General features: G+C 41.6%; 1 protein-coding gene across 5 annotated transcripts in view; it reads right to left on the bottom strand.

Moving 5' to 3' along the window:
* Position 1: 1 nt before the first annotated feature.
* Positions 2 to 24,124, bottom strand: part of tjp2b (tight junction protein 2b (zona occludens 2)) — a 71,701-nt gene continuing 47,578 nt past the window's right edge. For 3 of the 5 annotated variants that reach the window (XM_032516531.1, XM_032516532.1, XM_032516533.1), the window contains exons 8-24: positions 22,469 to 22,574; positions 21,875 to 21,993; positions 21,258 to 21,321; positions 20,106 to 20,256; positions 19,903 to 20,011; positions 14,993 to 15,212; positions 12,527 to 12,711; positions 12,317 to 12,412; positions 12,141 to 12,220; positions 11,599 to 11,809; positions 11,377 to 11,477; positions 9,166 to 9,384; positions 7,975 to 8,082; positions 6,974 to 7,117; positions 5,403 to 5,873; positions 2,656 to 2,741; positions 3 to 642 (exon numbers count right to left, since the gene is read on the bottom strand). In XM_032516531.1, the coding sequence (XP_032372422.1) occupies positions 498 to 642; positions 2,656 to 2,741; positions 5,403 to 5,873; positions 6,974 to 7,117; positions 7,975 to 8,082; positions 9,166 to 9,384; positions 11,377 to 11,477; positions 11,599 to 11,809; positions 12,141 to 12,220; positions 12,317 to 12,412; positions 12,527 to 12,711; positions 14,993 to 15,212; positions 19,903 to 20,011; positions 20,106 to 20,256; positions 21,258 to 21,321; positions 21,875 to 21,993; positions 22,469 to 22,574 (2,615 nt within the window). In that variant the 3' untranslated portion in view covers positions 3 to 497. Of the gene's footprint in view, positions 643 to 2,614; positions 2,742 to 5,402; positions 5,874 to 6,973; positions 7,118 to 7,974; positions 8,083 to 9,165; positions 9,385 to 11,376; positions 11,478 to 11,598; positions 11,810 to 12,140; positions 12,221 to 12,316; positions 12,413 to 12,526; positions 12,712 to 14,992; positions 15,213 to 19,902; positions 20,012 to 20,105; positions 20,257 to 21,257; positions 21,322 to 21,874; positions 21,994 to 22,468; positions 22,575 to 24,124 lie in introns of all 5 variants that reach the window. The other 2 variants (XM_032516534.1, XM_032516535.1) reach the window with 2 other exon arrangements.

The following is a 24,124-nucleotide window of genomic DNA, read 5'->3' as shown; positions in this document are numbered from 1 at the left end:
ATAATATATTATATTATATATATATTATATGGCTGGCAATAATAGGAGCTTAAAAAATAAAGGAAAAGATGTAATAAAGCGCATTGTGGTCTTTAGGTTTGTTGAGGTTTTTTGTGAGGGCAAAACTTGTAGCATTAAGTTTCAGTTGCTGTGTGCAAAAAACTGAAGAGTTGCATAGGCAAGAAAACAAGTGGTTCCTAATCACTCAGTTTTGACCTTTAAAAGTGGTAGGTAAGAAAAAAAATCAATCAAATACAACATCAAAAGTAAAGTTAATACAGTGTGTTTTCCTATCCAAACGGATAGCACAGTACGCTTTAACTTCCAGGAAGCAAAAAAAAGTTCCCCCCCCTTAATATCAAAGAAGCGAGAGTCAGTTCAAAGTCAGCAGCTTACTTGTGCAGGGCATGATGGAATGGTATGTGTGTAAATATACTGCTTATGTGTACATGTACGTCCAGGAAGCCGAGGACGGCCACAGCTGCTGTGTGCTGAGCCTACAGCTGGGTGTCCTGGTACTGGAATGAGTTGGCGGTGTAGTATCCCGGTGCTGCCTCCGACTCGGCCTCCTCTTTGCTGGGGTAGATGGGACGTCCCTCCTTGGAGGACGGAGGAGTCTGGGGTTCAGGACGGGAGCTGGAGCTGGAAGGACACAGAAAATGAGCGCTGCCACACTTCCAGTTTAACTTGTGAGTCATCCTTGTCCAGACATGAACATCTCAACCACTGCCATGAGATGGTGTACAGACATTCATGGTTCCTAGATGATGTGTCCTAATGACTTTACTCATCCCTGACTTTTCATCTATCGCCCCCATGAGGTTGACAATTTGGCCTTCATGTGAAATATCTAACCAACTGTTGGATGGATTGCTGTGATATTGAAGGGCCTTTCAGGATACGTTCAAATGACTTTGGTGATTTCCTGATTTTTCTATAATGGTGGTATGCCACTCCATAATTTCTAGCTAATTGTCTGGCCATTGTTACCATCCGATGCATGTTGTATTGAAAGCAGTGCTAATCCCCCAGAATGGGTTAACATGAAGGTCAGCTCATTTGAAGTGAGGACATTTCTCTCCCTCCCTTGCTGGGTCTGCACTTCCTTTAACTCATTTTCTACCAACCCTGAGGCTCTTATTTTACTCAGATATGGGGCTCATGTATCCAGTCCATCATCTAAGCCCTGTTGCCTTTACACTTTCATTACAGGGTTCAATCTTCCCCAACTGCCTTCTATGTTTTAAAGAACTTTTTATTGAAACCACTTTTGCATTTCAGTTTGTTTTACCAAAACCACCCTTCCCAAGAACCTGCAGTTTAGGCATCAAGTGCACAACATGGTTTTCCAGAAGTCCAACACAAATGCTATAAAATAGTGGTTCCCAAACTTTCAAGGACCCCTAAAGTGACACAAATAAGACCACGGACCACATTTGATATGATTTTGTCCCAGAATCCCCCATCTGATTTTGGCTTCCAGATGTTGTATTAGTGTACCCACCTTTGTAAATCACTACTATAGACACTTGACTTGCTCTGAACCCATTTGATTGGACTTTTCCTTCTCTGTTACACATTATGCTAAAATTGGATTTGTCCCTTTTGAGTCATATCAGTCATATCGTTAAATCATTATATCACCATTATTATAATGTATATTAGTTATGATAGCATTGTACAGAGCAGGTTAGTGGCTGAGATCTGGGAACGGACAAAGCAAAGGCAAAGTCCAGTGCATCCAGAAACATGAGCAGTCAACCAATCAGCTTTTACAGTACAAGTAACTACAGTCCAGGACAATGTAAAAAAAAAAAAAAAAATGTATGTGTGTGACAATAAGTATGACATTTCATTTAAAAAATATATATAAATGGTAAGAAGTCAGAATAGTCTTTTCACATGACTGTGTACTTCTCCTCATGATGAGTAACCCATATTCTCTTTTATGTGTATAGGTCATATAAGTGCATGTGTGTATTTGGGCCTGTGTGTGTGAATATATACAGTATAACAACACTGCACTGAAAAACAGCAGCTTCTCAATGAGTGTTTGCTGCAGTTAGGACTGGGCCACATGGAGAAAATCAGAATCAAAATATTTTCACACTCAGATTTTAGATAAATAATCATCAGTAATGTTGATATAATGACTAAGTGGGTAGAGGCAAATAATAGAACAGCTAGAACAGTCTGGTAAGTTCAAAAAGCAACATCACTTTACTGTTATGTAGCCTTTAAAATCAGGAAAACACAAAACTTATGCCATATCCAGATATTAAGATATCCAAAATCTAAGAAAATATCTTGCCTCGTATGTCATTGTCAATATAATATTGCTCTTTTGCCCAGCCCTAGCTGCAGTATTAAACACATATGTTGCTGCAGCCAGAAACTACAGGTGTCTGAATTACAACTGTAAAAATCTGTGCTAGTTATCTGTAGTCTATAACTTCTATGGTCTTTAATAAGGTCAGTTGATGGGTGATATTCTCTCTCTTTCTCTTACAATACAGGCCTCTTAGGCTCCACCATCAGTGAGATCTTGTGAACAGAGAGGTTGGCAAACACTGCAGACACAAACATGCGGACACACACACACACACACACTCACAGCGAAGCTTGGAAACAGTCCTATGGCAGTATTGAGCCTACCCGATAGGCTGTGGGCGACTGTGATCCAGCTTGGCTGTCTTCAGAGGAACAGCATAGATGTCTGGGTGCTTCTGGGCAATTTCCAACTGGAAACACAGATGATTAGGTTAAAGTCTGTTACAACCGGTATCCAAACTAACGTGCAGTTTCTGATTGGAAAACATCTTTACTGCAAGAATTATAACAATGAAGTTCACTTAAAGAAGTATAAATATATATATCAATGCAAGAACATGTTTCAGTAATGGTACCCTCATTAATCCAATGCTACTGAAGATATTGCATTCACAGAAATCTAATACCTAAGGGATAGATTTGGATCTCATATATACAAGACAAAAATCTTAAAAAGACCTGTTTTCTCATAATCACAAGATATGTTAATATCTATCTATGTTAATAATAATAACCATATGTCTCTAGTTTCTTTTTCTTTGGTTAATGCAATGTATATATATCACTCCATTACAGTTGTAAATTCAATAGGTTTAAGAAATAGAAACAAATAAAACAATCCTCAGCTGCACACTCATTCATGCATCATGAACCCAAAGCAGTAACATTTTTCATATACACTTTGCAGCATTTATAGTGAACATTAAAGTTAAACCCATCTTACTGTCGTCCCCACCAGTCATCTCTTCAAAAGGGGAGCGTGCATTACACAAACATTACACAAAGAACAACAAACAACATAACCGGATTTTCAAAATGATCACAGCCTATTGCTGCCACCATGACAAAATAAATATAATTGGCTCAATTATTGTTAAACATCATAAGAGTAAAAACATATTTTTTGACATGGATATAGATAATGTGTGGCTGGATTGATGATACTTTAACAGTGTCTCATTCCAACAATGTAAAGCAGTCATTGTCAGTTTTCTTTTCAATGTAGGTTACATTGTCTTCTCTGACTGCATCTTCTTCTCATTTTAATGACATACCATTTACCATTTACTGAGAGATGTTGGCGAAGACAGAGTGTGGTCTAGACCACAGAGCTGGAATCAGAGCCTCTCGGACAAGATCAGGAAACCAGACAGGGAGGGAGGGATCAGGTCTGAAGCAGACATCTTTCCAGGTGCTGGCGAGTACCACTACATATGTAAAACTCATTCTATAAGGCCTTTAGGGTCTGCGGAGGGAGCTGAGTGAAGTCTGATAAATGTCCTCAAATGATGTCACTAGGAAGACTACAACTTTCATAATGAATCCATAGATATGGATGTTGTGCATATTAGGAAAAATGTTGTGCTGGAATATGTATCTAATTTCTTGTGTCAATAATATTCTCTTAAGGGTTTTTGTAGTGGAGTACTCTTTTAATCATGTCTTTAATGATGTATAATTATATGCAGTAAAACAGTGTGCTCCAGATGAACTACACTGCCTTCAAACTCAATTAGTCCGCACTTTTCTCTCCATTTGGTGAGCTATTTTCATCAAACCACTGTAACTAGTGCACCAGGTATGAGAGACATATTGGGATTGGCAGAGATAATAATATTTAATCACCATAGACCGTATCATTGTGACGTTGTGCTAACACAAAAATCCCTTCCTGTAGACACATGGCCAGCGGTGGAATTTAAGTACATTTACTCCAGTACTGTACTTGAGTACAAATGTTGTGGTACTTGTACTTTACTTGAGTCTTTTCTTTTCATGCCACTTTCTACTTCTACTCCGCTAGATTTAAGAGAAATATTCTACTTTTTACTCTACTACATTTGACTACAGCTTTAGTTACTTTAGTTACTAGTTACTTTAGTTAATCCACTACATTCATCTGACAGCTTTAGTTACTAGTTATAACTAGTTACTTGTGCCTACAAGTCCAGCTGAGATGATTAGACTATTAAACACATAACTGTTTGGATCCTTTACACTTTCTATAACGGGAGGATTTTTCTGCTTTGAGTACTTTTACTTTTATAACTTTAAGTCCATTTTCTTAATGCAACTTTCATACTTTTACTTAAGTAACATTTTCAATGCAGGAAATCCCTTTCAGTTCCATCTGATGATCATAAATGACCTGTGACAGCCAACGAGACTAACAGTGAAAAGAAACACTTTGTTATGTAGTTTTTAGTACGACCTCTGCCCGGGTCAAATTCACAAATCAAGCTTCTATTGAGGGGCGGGTCTTGGCGTGGCCATAGTGGGAGTCGTAAATTTGCGCCCGGGTCCGATTTTCCGGCAAAGTCACAAAATTCTTCTTCTTCCACCACTGCACATGGCCGTTGATTTACATTGCGGAGATATGTGAAATCAGCAAACTCAAAGTGTTGACATATGAAAGCATCAAACATGCATTTTAGATGGAGATGAGAGGAGATCCAGTTGTTCCTCGTCCCCGTTTGCTTAGCGCCTTTAAAGTATATATATGGGACAGAGGAAGTTTCTAACCGGAAGTTATTGTGAACAAACATTATGATTGCCTCTGCACTAGTCGGATTCCCATCCTAACACACCTAGTGTGCTTTATTAGTATGAACACCGCCCTGTGCTGGTGAATACTTTTGATAGGACTGGATACTGAATTCAATACTTTTTAGGCACAGACCGAATTGCCTCTTATGTCTGGATCAGTGTCAGGGAGCCAATCAGCATGGAGCATGGTTCTACCAAGATTTAATAACGACTGTGAATGGCTGTCTTAAGTCCCTGACTTCTACTGGGTGTAATACACCTCATGACACTACAGATGACCAATGGCAACACTGAGCTATGCCCACCCTGGCATTCTGCGCCTCCTGCAGTTCCAGCATCCTTTGGGCTCGGGCGAAGTGATCCATCTTCTCGAAGGCCTTGATCTTCCCCAGGAAGGACCTCAAGGACGGATCGTCCACAGGGCTGTCCTTGGGGGCCTCCTCCTGCTGCCTACAGCCTGTTGCACTGGGCAGAGGCACGGGCGAGTGAAGCGAAGCCTCCACGGTGCTCCCACCACTGACTAGCCTGGGCGCGGCGGGGGAATGGGGCGCTCCCGGGGGCCACAGTTTGCTACAGGAGTTGAGGTGGTGAGCCGGAGGGAGCTGGCCGGAGGAGGCAGCCGACCGGGGGATGAGTGGCGGAGGGTCGTTGTTGCTGCTGGCGGGGCTGCTGCTGGACGGAGAGTCGTAACTTCGACTTGAGCTCGGGGGTGGAGGGTGGTGTTGCCGATGGTGATGGCGGGGGCTGCTGGAGTCGTCCCTCAGAGACAGTTTCACCTGATCAAGGACGGAAAGCGTTAGAGCCAGAACAGGTACTTAGAGTTTTCTGACCTTTATACTCGACAGAAGCATTGGAACACAGACTAATGAAACTGTAATCACTCAAACAACTATGGTGATGGAATTTCCAGCTCACAAACTCATGCTATGTAAGTTGAAATAGTGGTAACCCAGGTCTCATTCAGGTCAGTGTCCAACATAATCCCAGCTGTATGATAAGACAATGCTGCTTATCCTCCGAAGGCCAAAGTGAAAGCACACATTTGTCTGTATTCCGTAATATGAAGGTTCAGCTACATGTAACGCCACCCAGCATGAGTTTAAATACTCCTTCATGAAGACTGGTACTTCAGAGAGTAGAGACACAATAACACGTCGTGGTTAAACTTTACTGCCTGCCATAATTCTTTCCTGAATTAAGTTTTCAATAAATGATCCTGTGTACTTCAAAGTTTTCCAAACATTCTTTACGTATGTAAAATTGGCTGTGCTGCTCCTGAACATTCAGGCCCTTCTGATTGACTTCGGATTGTACTGTACCACATCATGTGAGAGGACAGTGCCGCAACCAAATCAAAGCTCTTCTACATTTTGGGGCAGCAAAAACAATGATTTCTTAAATTATTTTTTTCATTAAACTTTCAAAAAATAGTCTTTTTGACCTCATTTGGCAGCACCCCTGCACTAATTCTGAGGTGCCCCAGTTGAAGATCTCAACAAAAACTACTAGATCTAGTAGACTAGGAGGGCATGTAGGATAGTTGGTCTGGTTCAGTGGTAGCCTGACTTCCCACCTTCTAAGGTGTAGGGTACACAAAAAGAACTATTTATGTAAAAACAAATATGTCCAACAACACTGTGGATCCAACTTTAAAGCTACAAAACACAAATATCTGTATATAAGAGAGGAAAGCACTAGAAACAGTGTCAACTGTTTTCATTCCAACTAAACAGCAGCAACAACTCTCACTGTTTACTCTAAATAGCGATGGATACTAATTATTGATATCAGCTGCAGGGATGTGTTGTTGGAATGAAAAGGTGAACACCGCTTTAGGTTGAACACCACTGCTATACACAAGCCCACCACCATGTACCAATAGGTGAGGGGAATTCTGGGTGCCCATCTGGTCCACTGAGCTGAGGTCGGAGGATTCGGAACTGCAGGGAGAGTGGTTTCTCCATATCAGGCTGTTCCTCAAAGAGAAGGGCAGTTTGTTCCTTTGGGTGGAGGTAAAGAGCTGCCGGGTGCATGTGAGGTTAGAGTCAGGCTGTCATACTTACAACACCTATTCAATAAAATTCCCGTCTTTCGCGGTTTGATACACAAAGCCATATCGCTCTATAGATTTTAGTTTGCTGAAAGTTACTTTGCCAAAGCAACGTTGGAGAGCTTTTTAATTTTCTTATTTTACTCAGTGAAGGCTGTGATTTAAAATGTAGCAAAGTACAATACTTCAAACAAAACATACTAAAGTAAAATTCCAGATCCTTTCAAAACAAAACAACAAAAAACTACTCAATTACAGCAACGTGTGTAATTGTTAAAATGTCAGAGAAAATGTTTACAGGCCCACTTGTTGGGTTGACAATGATATGGTAACAGAGAGACTCTGTGTCCCAGGTGGACAGTGTGTGTCCCAGGTGGTCTGTGTGTCCCAGGTGGCCTGTGTGTCCCAGGTGGCCTGTGTGTCCCAGGTGGACAGTGTGTCCGAGGTGGACAGTGTGTACCAAGTGGACTGCGTGTACCAAGTGGACTGTGTGTCCCAGGTGGACTGTGTGTACCAAGTGGAATGTGTGTACCAGGTGGACTGTGTGTCCCAAGTAGACAGTGTGTCCCAGGTGGACTGTGTGTCCCAAGTGGACTGTGTGTACCAAGTGGACTGTGTGTACCAGGTGGACTGTGTGTACCAAGTGGACTGTGTGTACCAGGTGGACTGTGTGTCCCAGGTGGAATGTGTGTACCAGGTGGACTGTGTGTCCCAAGTAGACAGTGTGTCCCAAGTGGACTGTGTGTCCCAAGTGGACTGTGTGTCCCAGGTGGACAGTGTGTCCCAGGTGGACAGTGTGTACCAGGTGGACTGTGTGTGTCCCTCACCTTGCTGTCTGGTAAGAAGACAGGTGGAGGGCTGGACCTGTTGAGGACATCACGGCTGCTGATTTTCCTCAATCGACTCCGGATGTCTGGACTGTACCTGCGCAAGATCTACACACACACACACACACACACACACACACACCACACACACACACACACACACACACACACACATATACATTATTTTATCATTAGTTTAATGTCATATAAAATAATTAGTTTATGGATAGATAGATAGATAGATAGTTATTGCTTTGTCAATGGTTAATAATTGTTTTGTAAACATATATTATAATTGTTGATGCAAAGTTGGTTATTGTAAAGTGTCCTCTGGCCTGCAGATGGCAGCAGCATGCTGCATCACGCTGTGTGCTCATCAGAGCATGTCTCACATCAACACATTTCTCCATACAGCACTTTACATTTAGCAATATGACTATTAGCTTATATATCTGTCTTTTATTCTCTGTAAAGCGTCCTTGAGTGTTAGAAAGGCGCTGTTAAATAAAATGTATTATTATTATTATTAAAGAGCTGATGGTCTGTTACTATGGTTACCCATGCTCTAAACTGAACATGGAGAAGCTGATCTCTGAATCTCTCAAGCTTTGCACTGCATTGGAACTTTTTATTATTCTGTTAATGCTATTTAATTATTTGTTATTCAGTTTTAGCTTATTTGTATCTTCCATTTGATATTTGTACTTTTCTAATATTTACATATTGTCTTCTTACTCTGAATCCCCTTGTTCAAAGGTTTTTTACTACTGTAATAAACTTGCCTTTCATACATTTTTGCATGACTTGTTTTTTTACACATTACTACCTGTTAAGAACAGGGAAACAGTTCTGCTTTTAAATGTGCTGTGATGAAACAAACTGTTTTTAGCACATTAAAACATGTACGACAATACCTCCAAATTATACTGCAATAGTTAAGTAAATGTACTCACTTCCCACTAGTGTGTGTTTGTGTGCGTGCGTATTTATATGTGTGTGCATGCAGGCATGTGTATGTGTCAAGCTGTGTGTGTGTGTGTGTGTGTGTGTGTATGTGTGTGTGTGTGTGTGTGTGTCTGTGTCTGTGTGTGTCTGTGTGTGTGTGTGTGTGTGTGTGTGTGTGTATGTGTGTGTGTGTGTGTGTGTGTGCGTGTGTGTTTACTTGCATGCGTGCGTGTGCATGACTCTGACCTCCTCAGCTGTGACAGGTTCAGACGAGCGGCTGATGGCGGAGATGTGCATCATCTCCGCGTCGGGCTCGTTGTCGGTGTAGGCCCCGCCCTCGTCGGCAGTGTCGTCAAGGTCAGAGGTCAGCCGGCTGTCCATGCTGAGGTAGTCGGCCGACATGGCAGACAGGAAGGAAAGGCGCTCCACGTCCTGGCAGTCCAGATCACTCTCTACTCCCTCCAGCTAGAAGAGACACATGATGGATCTTGGGTGTACAGGAAGGAAGGATGGACAGACAGACGGATAGTACAAGAACAAGAGAGAAGAAAGAAAGACAAACAGAGCCGAGCTGTAGAGCACTACTGGCAGGAAGTAGGAAGACACAGTGAGCATGCTCAGAGCGCAAACACAGGTGGCTGCTACTAAGGTGAAGGAAGGGCAGTCGGTCCACTACACACTACTGAGATGCTACTACTACTGTCAGCTGAAACTAAAGACTGATTTATGGTTCTGAGGAGACGCCACGCAGAGCATTTGCATTCCTATTGTACATAAGTGGCCTGAAGTTTATACTTGGTATGTGCGTCGCTTCTCTGTAAGAGAATAGAAGGTCTCGAAGTGTGTGTTTGTGCGTGGAGAGAGTGACGGTGATTAGCTTCCAAACGAGTACCAACCCAAGAGACACAGTGGGAGAAACAAAGTGTTCCCCCTGTTCTTTCTGACCATGGTGGGACATCTGGAGCAGGAGAAGTTAACCCTCTCCTTGATTTCATGTTGTTTATGGAGAAGGAGAACCAGGAAATTGATCAAGGGAAAGGAGGGGGGGTGCAACACTACCAAGCCACGACTGCAACGTGTAGTTACATTTTTTGAGTGCATGTCAGGCCATGGCGTAGGGTCCGTTTCTCCACGTAGCTACGTATGTATCCATTTGAAGCTGAAGCATAAATTTGCCTTAACGCAGTCTAACACAACAGTAATGTAATGAATCCCCCTTCTAATGTTCACTGTGCTGTTTCCACTGTATGATCATTCTGCAGCGTGCAGTCTGTGCTGGTGTTGAACTGTACTGTTTTATACTGAGAGGTGTTTCTGTTATTTAGTCTACCCTCATTGACATCAATAACAAAATAACAGAAACACACAAAGTACAACCAAATGAAAACAAACAAGCATATAAAGCAGAGACCCTTGTTTAACCCCTCGTGCTGCGGATGGATTTTTACGGCCTTTTTAAAGTTTGGTCCATCATTCCTATCAAAGTGTGAGAACACTGAATCACCAGTCTCACTGCTGAGAGCTGCAGTCACACTGACTCTGTTTAACACGTTGAAATGTACTGGGTGTATAAATAAAACTACACTGCGTGACAACAGTGTGAAAAGGGCAAACCACATGAGGTACACTTACACCTACAGTATGATATATATTTGGATGTGTTATTTATATATACACATAAAGATAATGACTTTAACAAGCATGGTTGCTTTCCATAATACGGCTGAACTGGGGACCTGTCTAAGGTCTGATTGCTCATGTTTCACTGTGTCCCCAGATTTTAGTGATGAAGCTTGTGAGATAGCTGTCATAACTGACAGGAGCAGGTGGCAAAACCTACAAAAACGCTGCTAATTTACCTTTACACTTCACTGGGGGGCAGATTCAAACTTTTGGTGTTGAGGTTGTTTTGCAGCTCAGGAAAGATCAAGAGGTACACTAAAAAGTGAACAATGTGCATCAGGGTTCAAGAGTTCAGAGTTCAATGTCCGTTCATGCTACCAGCTTTATAGATGAAATGAACAGAATCTCTTTGCCAAGCTGTGGCAAAGCTCCTGCTGTGATTTATTGGTAAATTATATGACTTTGAGGCTTGCTTTTTAATCAGTTTTTCATTCAAGTAAAGAACTAAGAACTAAGAATTAGAACACAACTTTAAGCTCCCACAGGGTAGTAAAAAAAAAAAGACAAAGTGACAGAGGCTAAGTCCTCGATGCAGCGGCCGCCGGTTCAATTCCAACGGGCCACTGCTGCATTTTATTACCCCTTTATCCCTTTCATGTCTAAGCTGTCCTGTCACAAATAAAGGCCTCAAATATTCTTAAAAGAAATTACACAGAAATGTTACATATTGGGGATTTATCCCTGACAGAAGTACACAGGGCACGCCTTTAAAGTAAGTAAGTGTGTGTTTGTGTGTGTGTGTGTGTGTGTGTGTGTGTGTGTGTGTGTGTTTACCTTGCCGTCAGAAACCCACACAGCCTGCATCTGTTGCTCTCTGATAGAGTCTTTGACGCTGCCGTACCAGGCGTCGTTGGCTGAGTTCAGATCTACGGTGGCTGGAAAAGAAAACCATCCAAGCTCAGCATACACACTCAAATTACAGCAAATACACATCTACAGCAGTACTGCAGTACCGTATTACACCTGAGTGAATGTCTGTCTGTGTGAGGGATGTACCAGTGAATAAGTGGGAGCAGGTTTTCCTCAGTTTGACGGCCTGTTCGTACAGTTTGCGGGCGCTGCGGTTGGAGTTGGGGGCTATCCTCTGTCTCAGGGCCTTGATGCCGTGCTTGCTGTCGGGGTTGAAGAAGATGACGATGGGGTACCACTGGGTGTAGTTCAGTGTGTCCACTGCCTTGGGTGTCACATCCAGCAGGGCGTGCTTGTCCTGTGCGGTGTGAGGTGTGAGGAATGGGGAACACTGTTAATGCTTTGGATCGGATCACAGTGAAGAGCGTTGCATCGTTCTGCAATGTGTCTGTTTCAACCAAACTTTATTAAACTAGCAACAGTCAACAGGGAAACAACTGACTGTCAGCATGCAAATGAAAAGTTCAATAATCAGAGCAAAATACCTCCATATTATACTGCAATAACTGTACTCACTTCCTTCTACTGTGTGTGTGTGTGTGTGTGTGTGTGTGTGTGTGTGTGTGTGTGTGTGTGTGTGTGTGTGTGTGCGCATGCATATATGTATGTGTGTGTGTGTGTGTGTGCACCTGCTCGATGATTTGTCGGATGGTGTTCAGGCGGACCACTCCGGAGGACTTCTCAGATCCGGCGTCTTTAGGCTCGGTTTCTAACGTAAGAACACAGAGACAGTGGACAGGTTATTGAGAAGCAATACTGGGACATTGTGTCGGGAAGAAGACTTAAACACATGGCAGAGACTCACTGGCAATAACAAACAGGTCGGGGATCTCAGAAGCCAGCTTCTCATTGGCTGCGTCCGCGATCGGACCGAATAGCACCACAGGACGCCGGAAACCCGCTGCAACGGCACACACACACACACTTTATCACAGTCCAAACCAACATATGGTTCAATGACAGATCACATTTACAACTCTTTCCCCAGTATTTTCATATACAGAGAAGCAGCCACCTTCTCGGAGCACCACTCGTTCATACGCGGGGAAGCGGGTGGCCAGTGTCTGACCGCTCAGGTTTTCTTTGCTCTTCCTCAGGTCCTTCCTCTTCAAAGAACGTTGACCTCGCAACCGCCAGAAGTCCGCTCGATCGCCCGCGACCGCTTTATGAGAGTTCTGGACACTGGCCATCTGCTCCGCTCTGAAAGGGAGGACAAACATACATTTCTCTGTCTTCCCACAACTATTACTATCTAGAGGTGTCCCGATAACATTTTTGCTTCCTGATGCCGACTCAGATACCTGAACTTGCGTATCGGCCAATGGTGAGTACCGATCTGATACCAGTGTGTCATATATTTGATCATGTTTTAACAGCTGTATACTACTGTCCCTGTAAGGACGTGATGGGATTTTTATCTTTGTCCTCGACCTGGCTCAGGTTAAACTCTTTGTCAAACTTAAACAAACACAAACAATGAATGACATAACTTCCTTTCATTATCCAGTTTGATGTCATAATGGGAGAAGAACGTACATAAACCACTTTAAAATAGATTTTCTTTGGTTCTAAATTGTTTCGGATCGGTGCATAAACTCCAGATACTGATACCAGCGTGTCAGGCAGTATCAGAGGATTTTCCCATACTGGTATCTGTATCAGAACATCTCTATTACTTACCCATGTATTTTTCACATATGTGTTTGTGTATACAACCAGTTCTGAAGCTTTGGAGTGCATCAAATTGTTCATGCAACAGAAACTAATTTTAGGTCTTTATTACAGATGTGTGTCCCCATGCTTGGAATTTGCCAGTCCAATTGGGTGTCTGTTTAACCTTTGTATTGTCTTCCCGTCAAAATTAAAAATCAACACTTTTGTTGACGCTTTTTATCAATGATTTTAACTTTTTCTTACGTTTTGTCCCTTTTTTTCAACACTTTTTTCAATGTTTTTTTTACTTTTTTTAACTATTAACTTTAGTTATTTTTGGAATTTATGGTCAATAAACCTCATTTATAGGAAATTATACCTAAGGTTTGAGTTAGAAAAGCAGAAATTAAGAATTATTTAGACTAAAATTAAAGGAATGGATGTTGATGGATAATCACAGACTGGAATATGTCAAATTTTACTCAACACTATTTCAAAACCACTTCAATTTGTTTTACAAATGCTATAAAATTGAATAAGACGCCCCAAAATTAATGAAAGTAGAGATTTGTACTTGCCAAAGAGTGTTGTGTGGAATCAATCATGTTATTTTGGGTAGTTAAAAAGAACATTCATATAGGAAAACAAGTTAATTTGACCTGAGGACAACATGAGGGTTAAATACATTAAATAGTTCATTACAGATCCCTCTTCTTTAATTAAATCTACTTTCCAACCAGAAGAGGTATTATCTTTTAATGTCCTCTTTGTCTCCAAAGCTGACCGTTGCCGTTGTTCTGTCTCAGCTGTAACGTAAAACACATCCCTCGAGCTGGCGCCACCCTTTACTAAACATAGCCCTGCTGAGAAATACGGAGAGAGCTGATAGTCTTAATTAGCTTTGTAGCAACTCATTTGGCACTGGCTTGAATGCAACGGACGTATATTCATATAAAATAGTTGCGCACTACAGCAAAGCTCACATATATAATGCAATGTACAAAACAAATTTAATCTAGTTGGCTCATATAAGGTAACTGTAACACACTGCACACATTTATATTGAATTTATATTACTCCAAACCACATTCTGTTAACCAACTGTACACTACAGTCTACATTGCACTATATTTCTTGTCCTGTCATGTTGCACCTTTCTATGCTTTTTGCACTTCTGGTTGGACGCAACCTGCATTTTGTTGTTTTTGTACTCTGCACAATGACAATACAGTTGAATGTAATCTAATCCAATTACAGCAGCATTACCTCTGGGAACAATTAGTGTAATCTCACGGAGTGCACTTTTAGTCCCAATGTTGATGAAAGAAGGTTAATGAGAGAGACAGTATATTCCAATCTTTGACAGTATTATACAGATCTACATAAAGTATTTGATAATGATAACGTTCTGTTTCTGTTGTTTTATTTGGGACCTGAACACTGCATAGGGATCTTCTACTTTATTTAGTTTGTAGCTATTTGACCTCACCTTCAGACACTATGTGTCACTGTGAGGGTTGTCATGGTGACCTGACTTTGCTCGGGCCGTGATTCTCAGTGGGTCAACTGACTGACCGCAGAACGGTGGCCAGCGGCTGAACGTACAACTTATATTTATCAAAGCACATAGGACGCTCTGCTGTGTTGGCAGTAGATATTATATGATATGAAATATTATCAAACATTCGATCTAGCATTAAAATGTGGTTTCCATGCTGTGTAACAAAATGCCTCAGATTCATTTAAAGAAAGACATACACCCTGTCCACATCTTGAAAAAGTACTACTAGTCTGTGTACTGTGCACCAAGAGACTAAAATGGCCCTACCTGCTCTTGTTGGGGATGATGCCTTTCTCCAGCAGCTGCTTGTCCTTGCCGACACGGACTGCCAGCCAGTTGCCGAGCTTGCCATCATAGAGGGTGTCCACCACCTTGAAGATGTCCCCCCGGCTGAAGGCCAGGCTCTGAGGAGTCTCCTTCTCATAATCAAAGTGGGTCCGGATGAAGAAGGAGTCTCCCCGCCCCGACACCAAGATATCATTGTAGACTGGGCAAAGCAAAAAGTGAGAGATGAAGAGAAGGGGGCATTAGAGAGAGTGAGAGAAAGGTGGAAGTAAGACAGGCAGCAATATATGAGACAAGGTGATGACAATATGATTCTGATTGAAGCAACTTGAGGTCGTAATAGTTTGTTTAGGTTGGAGGGAAGTCTGATGCTGCTGGAGGTTGAGCTCTGGGTGGTGACAGCCTGAGACAGCTGTGTCAGAACACCACATGCACTTTTTGAAACATCAAAATGCAGAGCACTATACTGACATCTGGGAAACATGACCGGAAATGATGGAAGAGACTGCACACATTACAAGTCCAATAAATTTAGATTAAATGCAGCTTCATTCAATTATTGAACAAGCTTTCATGACACAGTGAGCCGCCCCTGCACACACACGGATGTCTATACACAAGTGACCAAAGAACATCCTGAATAACTGCGTTTCTTATAGTCTTCTTGTCCTGCACCGGTCAGTTGATCTAGTTCTGTGAGACAGGGTTACCTTTGAAACAAGTCCTTATTTGTGAGACACTTCTACTAGTTTACACATTCCAATCTATTCCTGCACCCTAGTGTCCATTTCACGCTGACTCTACTTTGAAAGTTCCCTGTAAATGGTTAAATACATTTGAACACATTCATGCTTAAATACCAACCTATCACTACACTCAGGCTAAATTAATGCAGCCAATGGTTAAACTATCCAGCATCCTTTAGAATGAGCCAGGCAGGCCTGCCTTGTTGCACCATGCAATTTTTTTCATTTTTGGCATGTAGCTTGCTATCTACAAGTTTGCGGTTGTTTTCTTGTAGCGAAGGAGTTTTGAGAACAGAGAGGTGAAGGTGAAGGACATCCGGCTCGGGAGCCACACACAGAATGTTCTTCCGTTGAACCAGACAATGCGTGAGATGATCTCAACTTTGTTTTCTCTGACATGTTTTATTAAAGCTTTCCTCTAATGTATGGAGTTATGAGCGGGTCACTGTTTTGTTAATCTCGTGCATACACACAAGTACGCACATGCATGCTATGTGCCCGTAGGTGAAGCACAGTGATACACACTATTGCAAATATTATTTCACTGATCTACAGAGGCAGTAACACACCAAGATATGCTGCAATGTGCCAGCACAGTAAGAAGAGGAAGACTGCACCCTGCTAAATAAGGATGTAAATATTTTTTATGCGGAAGGAAATGCATTCAACATATTGGTTAGACCTGAAGGATTCACACAATGAGTTTAAACTCCACAGGGCACCTCTAACTAACTTATTGACTGATCTCTTCTCATCAGAGAAATAAATAATAGTTCCCATATAAGATTATTTGAGATCATGTGTCCAAATTTTGACACTTGGGTTCTGTGACGACAACTGAGCCATTATTCGCACAATGATGTCCATGTGCAGTTGAAAGCTTAATGTAAATAGTAAGTGGACCTTTGAGCTGAGACTGTTTCGGTGCGTGCACTGTTCTCAAAGGTTATTTTCCATCCTTCCATGCTCAGTTTCCAGCCTTATTTGCATATTCAAAACAAAAAGCACATATTTGTGTGACTAGAAATAAAGCTCACAGGCTGCTCCAGGCTGCTGCGAGGATTCCTGATTTGATATGTGTGGTCCGACAAAGCGCTGACCCAAAAGGACCGGCAGTCATACTGAGGACAAGCCACTGCTGGCTGGCTGCGGGCTTCATACCCACTGTGGACTGTAATCTCGCACAGATCAAATACATAAAACAAAGGCTTCCTCTTGCGTAACCTTCTTCTAGTGGAGTACACTCTGAGTTACATACTATGTACTGTTGTGGCATTATGAACGTTGTAAAGATTGTCAAACCATCCTTTTTTTAAATGCCAGTTTTACAACAACAAAAAACCAGTTGGATCTAACAAGGTAATGTTTTCATCATGCAGCAGGATTTGGTGTACTCAGTAGGGATTTAATAAATCTGGATGCACAGTTTCAGACAATTAAAAAAGGAATAGTTTGACATTTTGGAAATATGCATAGCCAATTTCTTGTCGAGAGTTACATGAAGATAAGACAAATTGTTATTTGTGTTATTAGGTCACAGTGTGAAGGTACAAACCGTAGCCAGTTAGCTTAGCTTAAGATGCAAACAGTTAGCCTAGCTCTGTCCAAAACAGCTCCTCTAGGCTCCCTAATTTACCACGTTATAACTTGTGTGTCACATTCGTACAACAAACAATGAAGAAAAGGACATGTTGTGGTTTTACAGGAGGTTATGTGCTAAGATTCGTTTTTTAGCTGGGAGCAGTAACTTCCTAGAGTCTTGCCGTCCCTGTGAAGTATCACCAGTCACACACTTCATACGTATATGCAGCTCACTACTCTTTAGTTGGCTCACAAAGTTCTTGTGGCTTGTTGTTGTTGTTGATGGTGATTATGATTAGGATGATGATAGGATGACAGTAACAGTTCACACTGTATTTTTGCTTGTTGTTAGTGATGATGATGATGATGATGATGATAGGATGACAATAAACAAATTACTTGTAGATTGTTGTTGTTGATAAGTCTCCTTGACAATAATTTACCTACTGTAAACTAGACTGTAATCTGTTGTGTATGTGTGTTTTATACTATCTATGTTTTTATGCCTGCTACGACACATGTGACCCTCTGGAACAAAAAATAAATTAATTGATTGATTCAGTTAACAGTGGATCGTTACTAGGTGTAAATATTCCCCAAGGTTCTGTCCTGTTCTGTTTACAGGGCTGCCCTTGGGCAGATCATCAGTACTTTTAATCTGTGCAGAGGATTTTAAATTGTATCTGTCCTTTCACCCTCAGAACATTGCAAAATCTTATATATCAAAACCATGAGGTCCCTGGTCCTCTGATCCAGGCTGGTTGGCTGTTCCTCACCTCTAATTATAATTATGTCTTGATTTGGTATTTTAATTGGGAGGCACTTTGTAATGTCTGTTCTATTAAAAAAAAGTAACTTTACTACAGACCAAATAGTTGTATGTGATGCCATTCCTTTTACTCTAGTGTTGGCTGAATCTCTGCTGAAGATATCCCATTATCACTAAGCCAAGCTTGAACTTGTGAATATTTGCAGAAAAAACACACAGGCATTTGTCTTCCTGTAAATGGGAAGACCTTGTATGTATTGCTGGGTTAAAATAATCTCTTTGAGAAATCTGATATTGATTATTAAAATGTATAAATCAATCTTTTACTATCTGCCTTTTCACCATGGACGTATAAGTAAAAATACTTCAAACCAAATTTTGGTGGGTCAATTCTTAATGTGAACATTCACCTGGTGCATTATAAAAAAAATTATTAAAAGTTGCTTCTAGCTTGTACAAGTAAGTTCTCTGAAAATCTCTTCTATATCCAAGCAAAACTGGATTTGTATTCCTTCTGAAATATAAATCTAACCTGAAAATCCTCCAAACACTCTTCCTACCCAAAATGAACCTTACAGTTGCCGCCCTGGCCAGTTCTCATGTCAGGTCAGTGCTCTGCTCCATTGTGTGATGTGTTTCTGCTTCATGAAATAGATTTCTCCAATAAAAGGCCAAAGCAGAGCCACAAGCCAAATGTGCTGATTATATAACACAGTTGGAGGCCCATGTGTGTCACGGTTGGCTGAACCAAAACTAGCCTGCTTGGGTCTAAAAGCCTGGGGGACCAAGCTGGTATTTCCATCATTAGATGGAAACATCAGAGAGAGAGAGAGAGAGAGAGAGAGAGAGGAGAGAGATGTAGTTTGAGTGTGACAGCTGGCAGAGCATTGTGGGAAGTACACTGTGTTCTGGGATATTCCACAAGTTGCTGACAACCCAACAACTGAGTCAATTAAAACAGCCTTCCATCATTCTAGCATAGCCAAAAACTACTATAATGTACTATATTATACTGTAATATACTATGTTATACTGCACTGCACTACACTATATTCCACTGTCCTGTACTATACTGCACTGTACTATATTATACTGTACTATACTATGCTATACTGCACTGCACTGCACTATACTACATTATATTCCACTGTCCTGTACTATACTATACTGTACTGTACTATATGATACTATACTGTACTGTCTTATTTGCCATTGGTTCCTATTGGAGATGGCTGAGTCATTTCCTGTAGTTTTTTATCGTACAGGAAATAGTGACTTTGTTCAGGACTACTTTCAGCGGCGGATGAATCCACATTTGGTGCTCTTTGTGGCAGCAGGACGGTGTGTGAGATTGAGTGAAAATAAAGTAGAGTGTGCGTTCATGGTGATGAAGCAGATGGGTTAAATTGGTAAAAAAAAAAATGTCCTGAGGGTGGTACTACAGAAAAACATGTAAGATATAAAAAAAAAACATGAGGTGTCACCTACTTGGGAGAATGAATATATTAAATCAACTTTATGGCAATCCATTCAATTAGTAGTTATTACTAAGTATTAGTAGTATCAGTAATTAATTGGCCCAAAGAAGTAAAGGGAGAAAGCTTTATAGGGGGCTAAAAGTAAGGTGAGGGGAATGGCTGATAATCTACAAACTGGGACTTTTATAAAAAGAAGAGTTTCTCCTGATTATGGCATTGGATGCCAGGTTGATCCTTTTATAGATACAGAAAGTTGTACCATTATTATATAAGTTGTATTAATGTGAGAAGAGTATCTATGTGGAGGGAATGTTTTACCGTCAGGTTTGCTCTGTGCCAGGATGGTGACCACTTCCCCTTTAGGAATCTCCAGCAGGAAGAGCACTGCTTCCTCTCTCACGACACCTTGAAAATCTACATTGTTCACCTTCAAGACACAAAGGGCACAATCATTAGGACTGTTTGCTCTTCAGATGATAACACTCAAAGTCTCTGAGCGTATTGTTGTTCACGGAATGGACCTTTAGGATTTGATCTCCGATGCGCAGGCCCTCTTCCTCAGCAGGACTGCCCTCTTGAACACTTGCAATGAAGATGCCAACATCATTTCCTCCTGCCAGCCTCAGCCCCACACTGTCTCCCTTCTGGAAATTCACCATCACTGTGTTGGGCCTGCAGGAGGGAACATACATGCTGCCATTAACACTAGGGGCCAGGGTTACAAACATGAAAGGGCAAAGCTAATTTTTTGTACAAACCTTGCCCTTGCAAATGTTAAATATTCATAAGTCCAGTGGAATGTGGAATCAGTCACACAGCCCATGTTTTTGTGTTGCTTTGCATCGATGCAGCAGCTTCAGGCTACATTCACACCGCTACGTTTTGGTTTTTAAGTGGAGTTTTTGAGCCAAAAGGGATCTCTGTAGAAGAACTAACCTCTATTTTAACTAACACGCCCAAACCTCATATCTCAACATTCTGGTATCCTGGAGATAAACAGGAGACAGCGTGGAGACTTTGCCCACTGCTGGTAGTTGCCATGGTAACATTAGTGGCTTTAGTCTCAGAGAACGAGACGTTGTGACCGATAAAACCAAATCAGGAGGAGAAACGGTGGTCAGAAAGGTCTCTGTTTGCAGCCGTTGAGACTGAACCACAACCCCGTAAAGTAAAGTAAAGACTCTGAATACATCTCCCACCGCTGCTTGTCAGAATTAAACAGTAAAGTTCTTGTATACTAACTGCAAATACAGTATAATAGTACAGAACACAGTGTATTGAGAGCAGACACATTACTACATGCTGCTGTGCACTTCATGTCATTGTGTCAACCAGTGGCTAAAATCCAACTGTCTGTATCTATTCCCTGCCTACTTAACCAGGGACCGATTCCAGACACAAGAACAGATGCACTGTGATGAAATCAATGTGTTTTTACATTACTAGCATACAAATGTGAGTCAAGCTGAAGCCACTTCCTGCAGCAGCCAGGCTCAAGTCATGTCAGCATCGGTTCAAATGTATCCAGGGCCCAGAGCCATTCCACCAGTCTGCACAATACCAATCACTAAGGGTCTCACGTCTTTATTCTGTTCTCATATGCATACATTTTCATGTGATTATAATAAATATAATTAGGGTGGACAAGTATAACGAGAAAAAGACAAACTCGCCCATATATTTTTTCATCTTCTGGACTTGGTCGGAGGAGAATCTTGGGCGTGGTTGTTACAGCAGCTGTAGATAGGAAAATCAGGGAGAGCAGTGTTAATATCTTCTATGCTAACTGCTAACAACATGCTATGCCGGTAAAAGTAAATGTTTAATGAAGCTTTGGTAATGAACAAAGGGTTCAAAGCCAGCGGAGTTCAGAGAGGAGGCGCTGATCAAATCTCAGTCTCGACATGTTCCTGTTTACAATCCAAAATATGAATTACCGATGGATCAAAGGACTATGTGTGAAGTGAAAGCTTTTCCTTCTTAACCTCTTCAGCTCATTTGTTTAGCTTTACAACCTGCAACTCCACTCTCATCAGCCTGGGTCCAGCAGAAAACCAGTTTTGATAAAACATATTCATTTAAGGTATGTTATTGTGCTACCTGTCAGTTGAACGTTAAGAGGAAGTTAGTAAACCATAGAGCTTTTATTGTGACGGGAGAACCAAAGCGGAAAAAGACAGTAAAGTTTGGATGTTGACTGTGTTGTTGGTTAATAAAGTATTGTTCATATAATAGGCTATATGTAACCTATGGTTGGGTGTTAATGGCACCCTGAGGTGGATGGTATCACCTGGAGGCTCCTCAATGTGCGCTGTGTCTTTGCTCAGCTCGGCAGACGGCTGGGGGTCTTCAGGGACTCGGAATGGGGAGGCCATGGCTGACATCTTAGGTGTCCTTATGGGTTCTTCTCTGTTACACGCACGCACACAGGCACACGCGCAGGCAGGCAGGCAGGCAGGGACAGACAGACAGACAGACAGACAGGATGAGAGACTTTAAGGAGACTACAAGGTGTATAGTAACTGTAGCTGATTAATACCTGAGTATGCAAAATTAGCTCATGTACTGCCAGGGGTGGACCAGTTGGACCTCACATAGGTTTTCAAGAAAGGCAATAGGAATTAACAGGACACCTCAGGAGATAACTTAGAGATTTTTGATGACTTGTGGGGAAAGTACACTTTGAATTTCATGTCAATCAAGACACATCTAAGTCTAAAGTCATTATCCCAGTCATTGGCACATCCGGTTTATTTCACAAGTCTACATAACCAAACTGGAAGTCAGTTGTTTCAGGACTAGAGACTTGGATTTTCTTGATTTCACCTCATCCATCCATCAACCCAGCCAGCCATCCATCCATCCATCCATTCATCCATCCTACCTGGGGTTGTCTCTCTCATTAGAAGAGTGGGAGGACAGGTCAGACTGGCGGGACCTCCTCTCCTCTGGGGGAGAATAGGAATGGTAGGACTCCATCTCTGATATGTCTGACAGACAGACAGACAAACAGACAGACAGCTCAGTTAGACACAGATTAGATCCCCCTTCCCACCACCACCAGCACCAGGAAAAAACAGTTCCCCCAGGAAGCCCTGACACCAGCTCATGAATAAGGACATTATTAGAGATGCTTGTCAGAATGATGAGGACAAACTCTGGTGCCACAGCTCAGAACTCAGGATAAAAGCAGCAGTGACTCCACCACACTAAATCCATATAGAAACTATCAAATGGTTCAGATCAGTTTTTAATTATTTTCCTTCCTTCCAGGCAGCCATTGCTTTCCATTCATATCAGTACACTTTAAAAATCAGCTTCCATATTGTGTATATATAAGAGGAACACAGTACAGGTACAATCCTGGTTGGTTTGTTACTGCTGATGTGTATTTTAATAATATAGGGTCCATGTTGTTTGAAATAAGGACAACTAGAGACAGCAAACAAATCCTTAAGACTTTTGGTGTACTGGCCATAGTCTGAATCACAGGTCACATGACACCCACTGCCCCTAATTTGTCCAACAACAATCAATTAATGTCAATGAGCTTTATCAGAAAATCATTGTTGTGCATGAATGCGGGGAGTCAGCCTACTCAGCCAGAAAAAGGCTCCAATTCTCATGCTATATGGCCCCAAATATGCAAAAGCCTGAGGAAGCCTAAACACCTGTTTTGAACTACTCATTTTACAGTGATTGGTTAAGTATGCAAAGGTGTAAGAGCAGGCAGGGTTTGAACTTCTCTCACAAGCTCGACAACCCATGAATGTTTCCGAGGACAGTCCAGCAACAGACACACACGGGTGTTGGAGAGAGATGGGGAGGCAATAACATGCAGCCAGGAGGAATCTATGTATGGACATTCAGAACAGGTATAGGCAAAATGTAAGTTACTAAGGCCTTAAAGTATGCCATAAAGATCCTGCACAAGAAAGGACTTGGTCAGCGACAATTAAAGCTATGATTTAAAGATATAATTAAAGAATACAAATGTGCTGACCATTTAAGGTCATGAGCTGTGGGTAATGACCAAAGTGAGTTTTCTTCACAGGATGTCTAATGGCTCATCCTTAAGGGATGAGGTTTGCTTCAAACTAATTAGCTTGTCACTAAGTGTACTGTAGTTTGACCACATTCTAAGGCAAAAGTTTTTATAGCTGTTGGCCACTATAAAAAGCCTGTGACGGATTATTGAAATGGGGATAACATTTCATCTCCTTGCAGCCTTGCACTTGGTTTATTCACATGGGAAAGGGACAGAATTAGTTTTGTATAATTAGAGTTACTTTCAGGTTTCACATGACAATCTGACACGCACGTTGTTGAAAGCATAACAATGCCTTAAGAGACAGGGTGAGAAAAATGGGGTTTGATATAATGTATATTTTAAGGATTATAACTTCAGAGTTACCATACAATACGCCTAATTAATGTTCAGACAATTTCAAGAAACGCTTTCTAAAGGTCCATCAGGCAACTTCTGCAATGCCATTAAAGGGCAGCTCTGGGAGTCCATCCATACTGCTTTATACCCGGA

This window comes from Etheostoma spectabile, chromosome 5 (genome assembly GCF_008692095.1).
Source record: "Etheostoma spectabile isolate EspeVRDwgs_2016 chromosome 5, UIUC_Espe_1.0, whole genome shotgun sequence".
Taxonomy (NCBI): Eukaryota; Metazoa; Chordata; class Actinopteri; order Perciformes; family Percidae; genus Etheostoma; species Etheostoma spectabile.
This window is presented reverse-complemented; position numbering and strand designations above follow the sequence as displayed.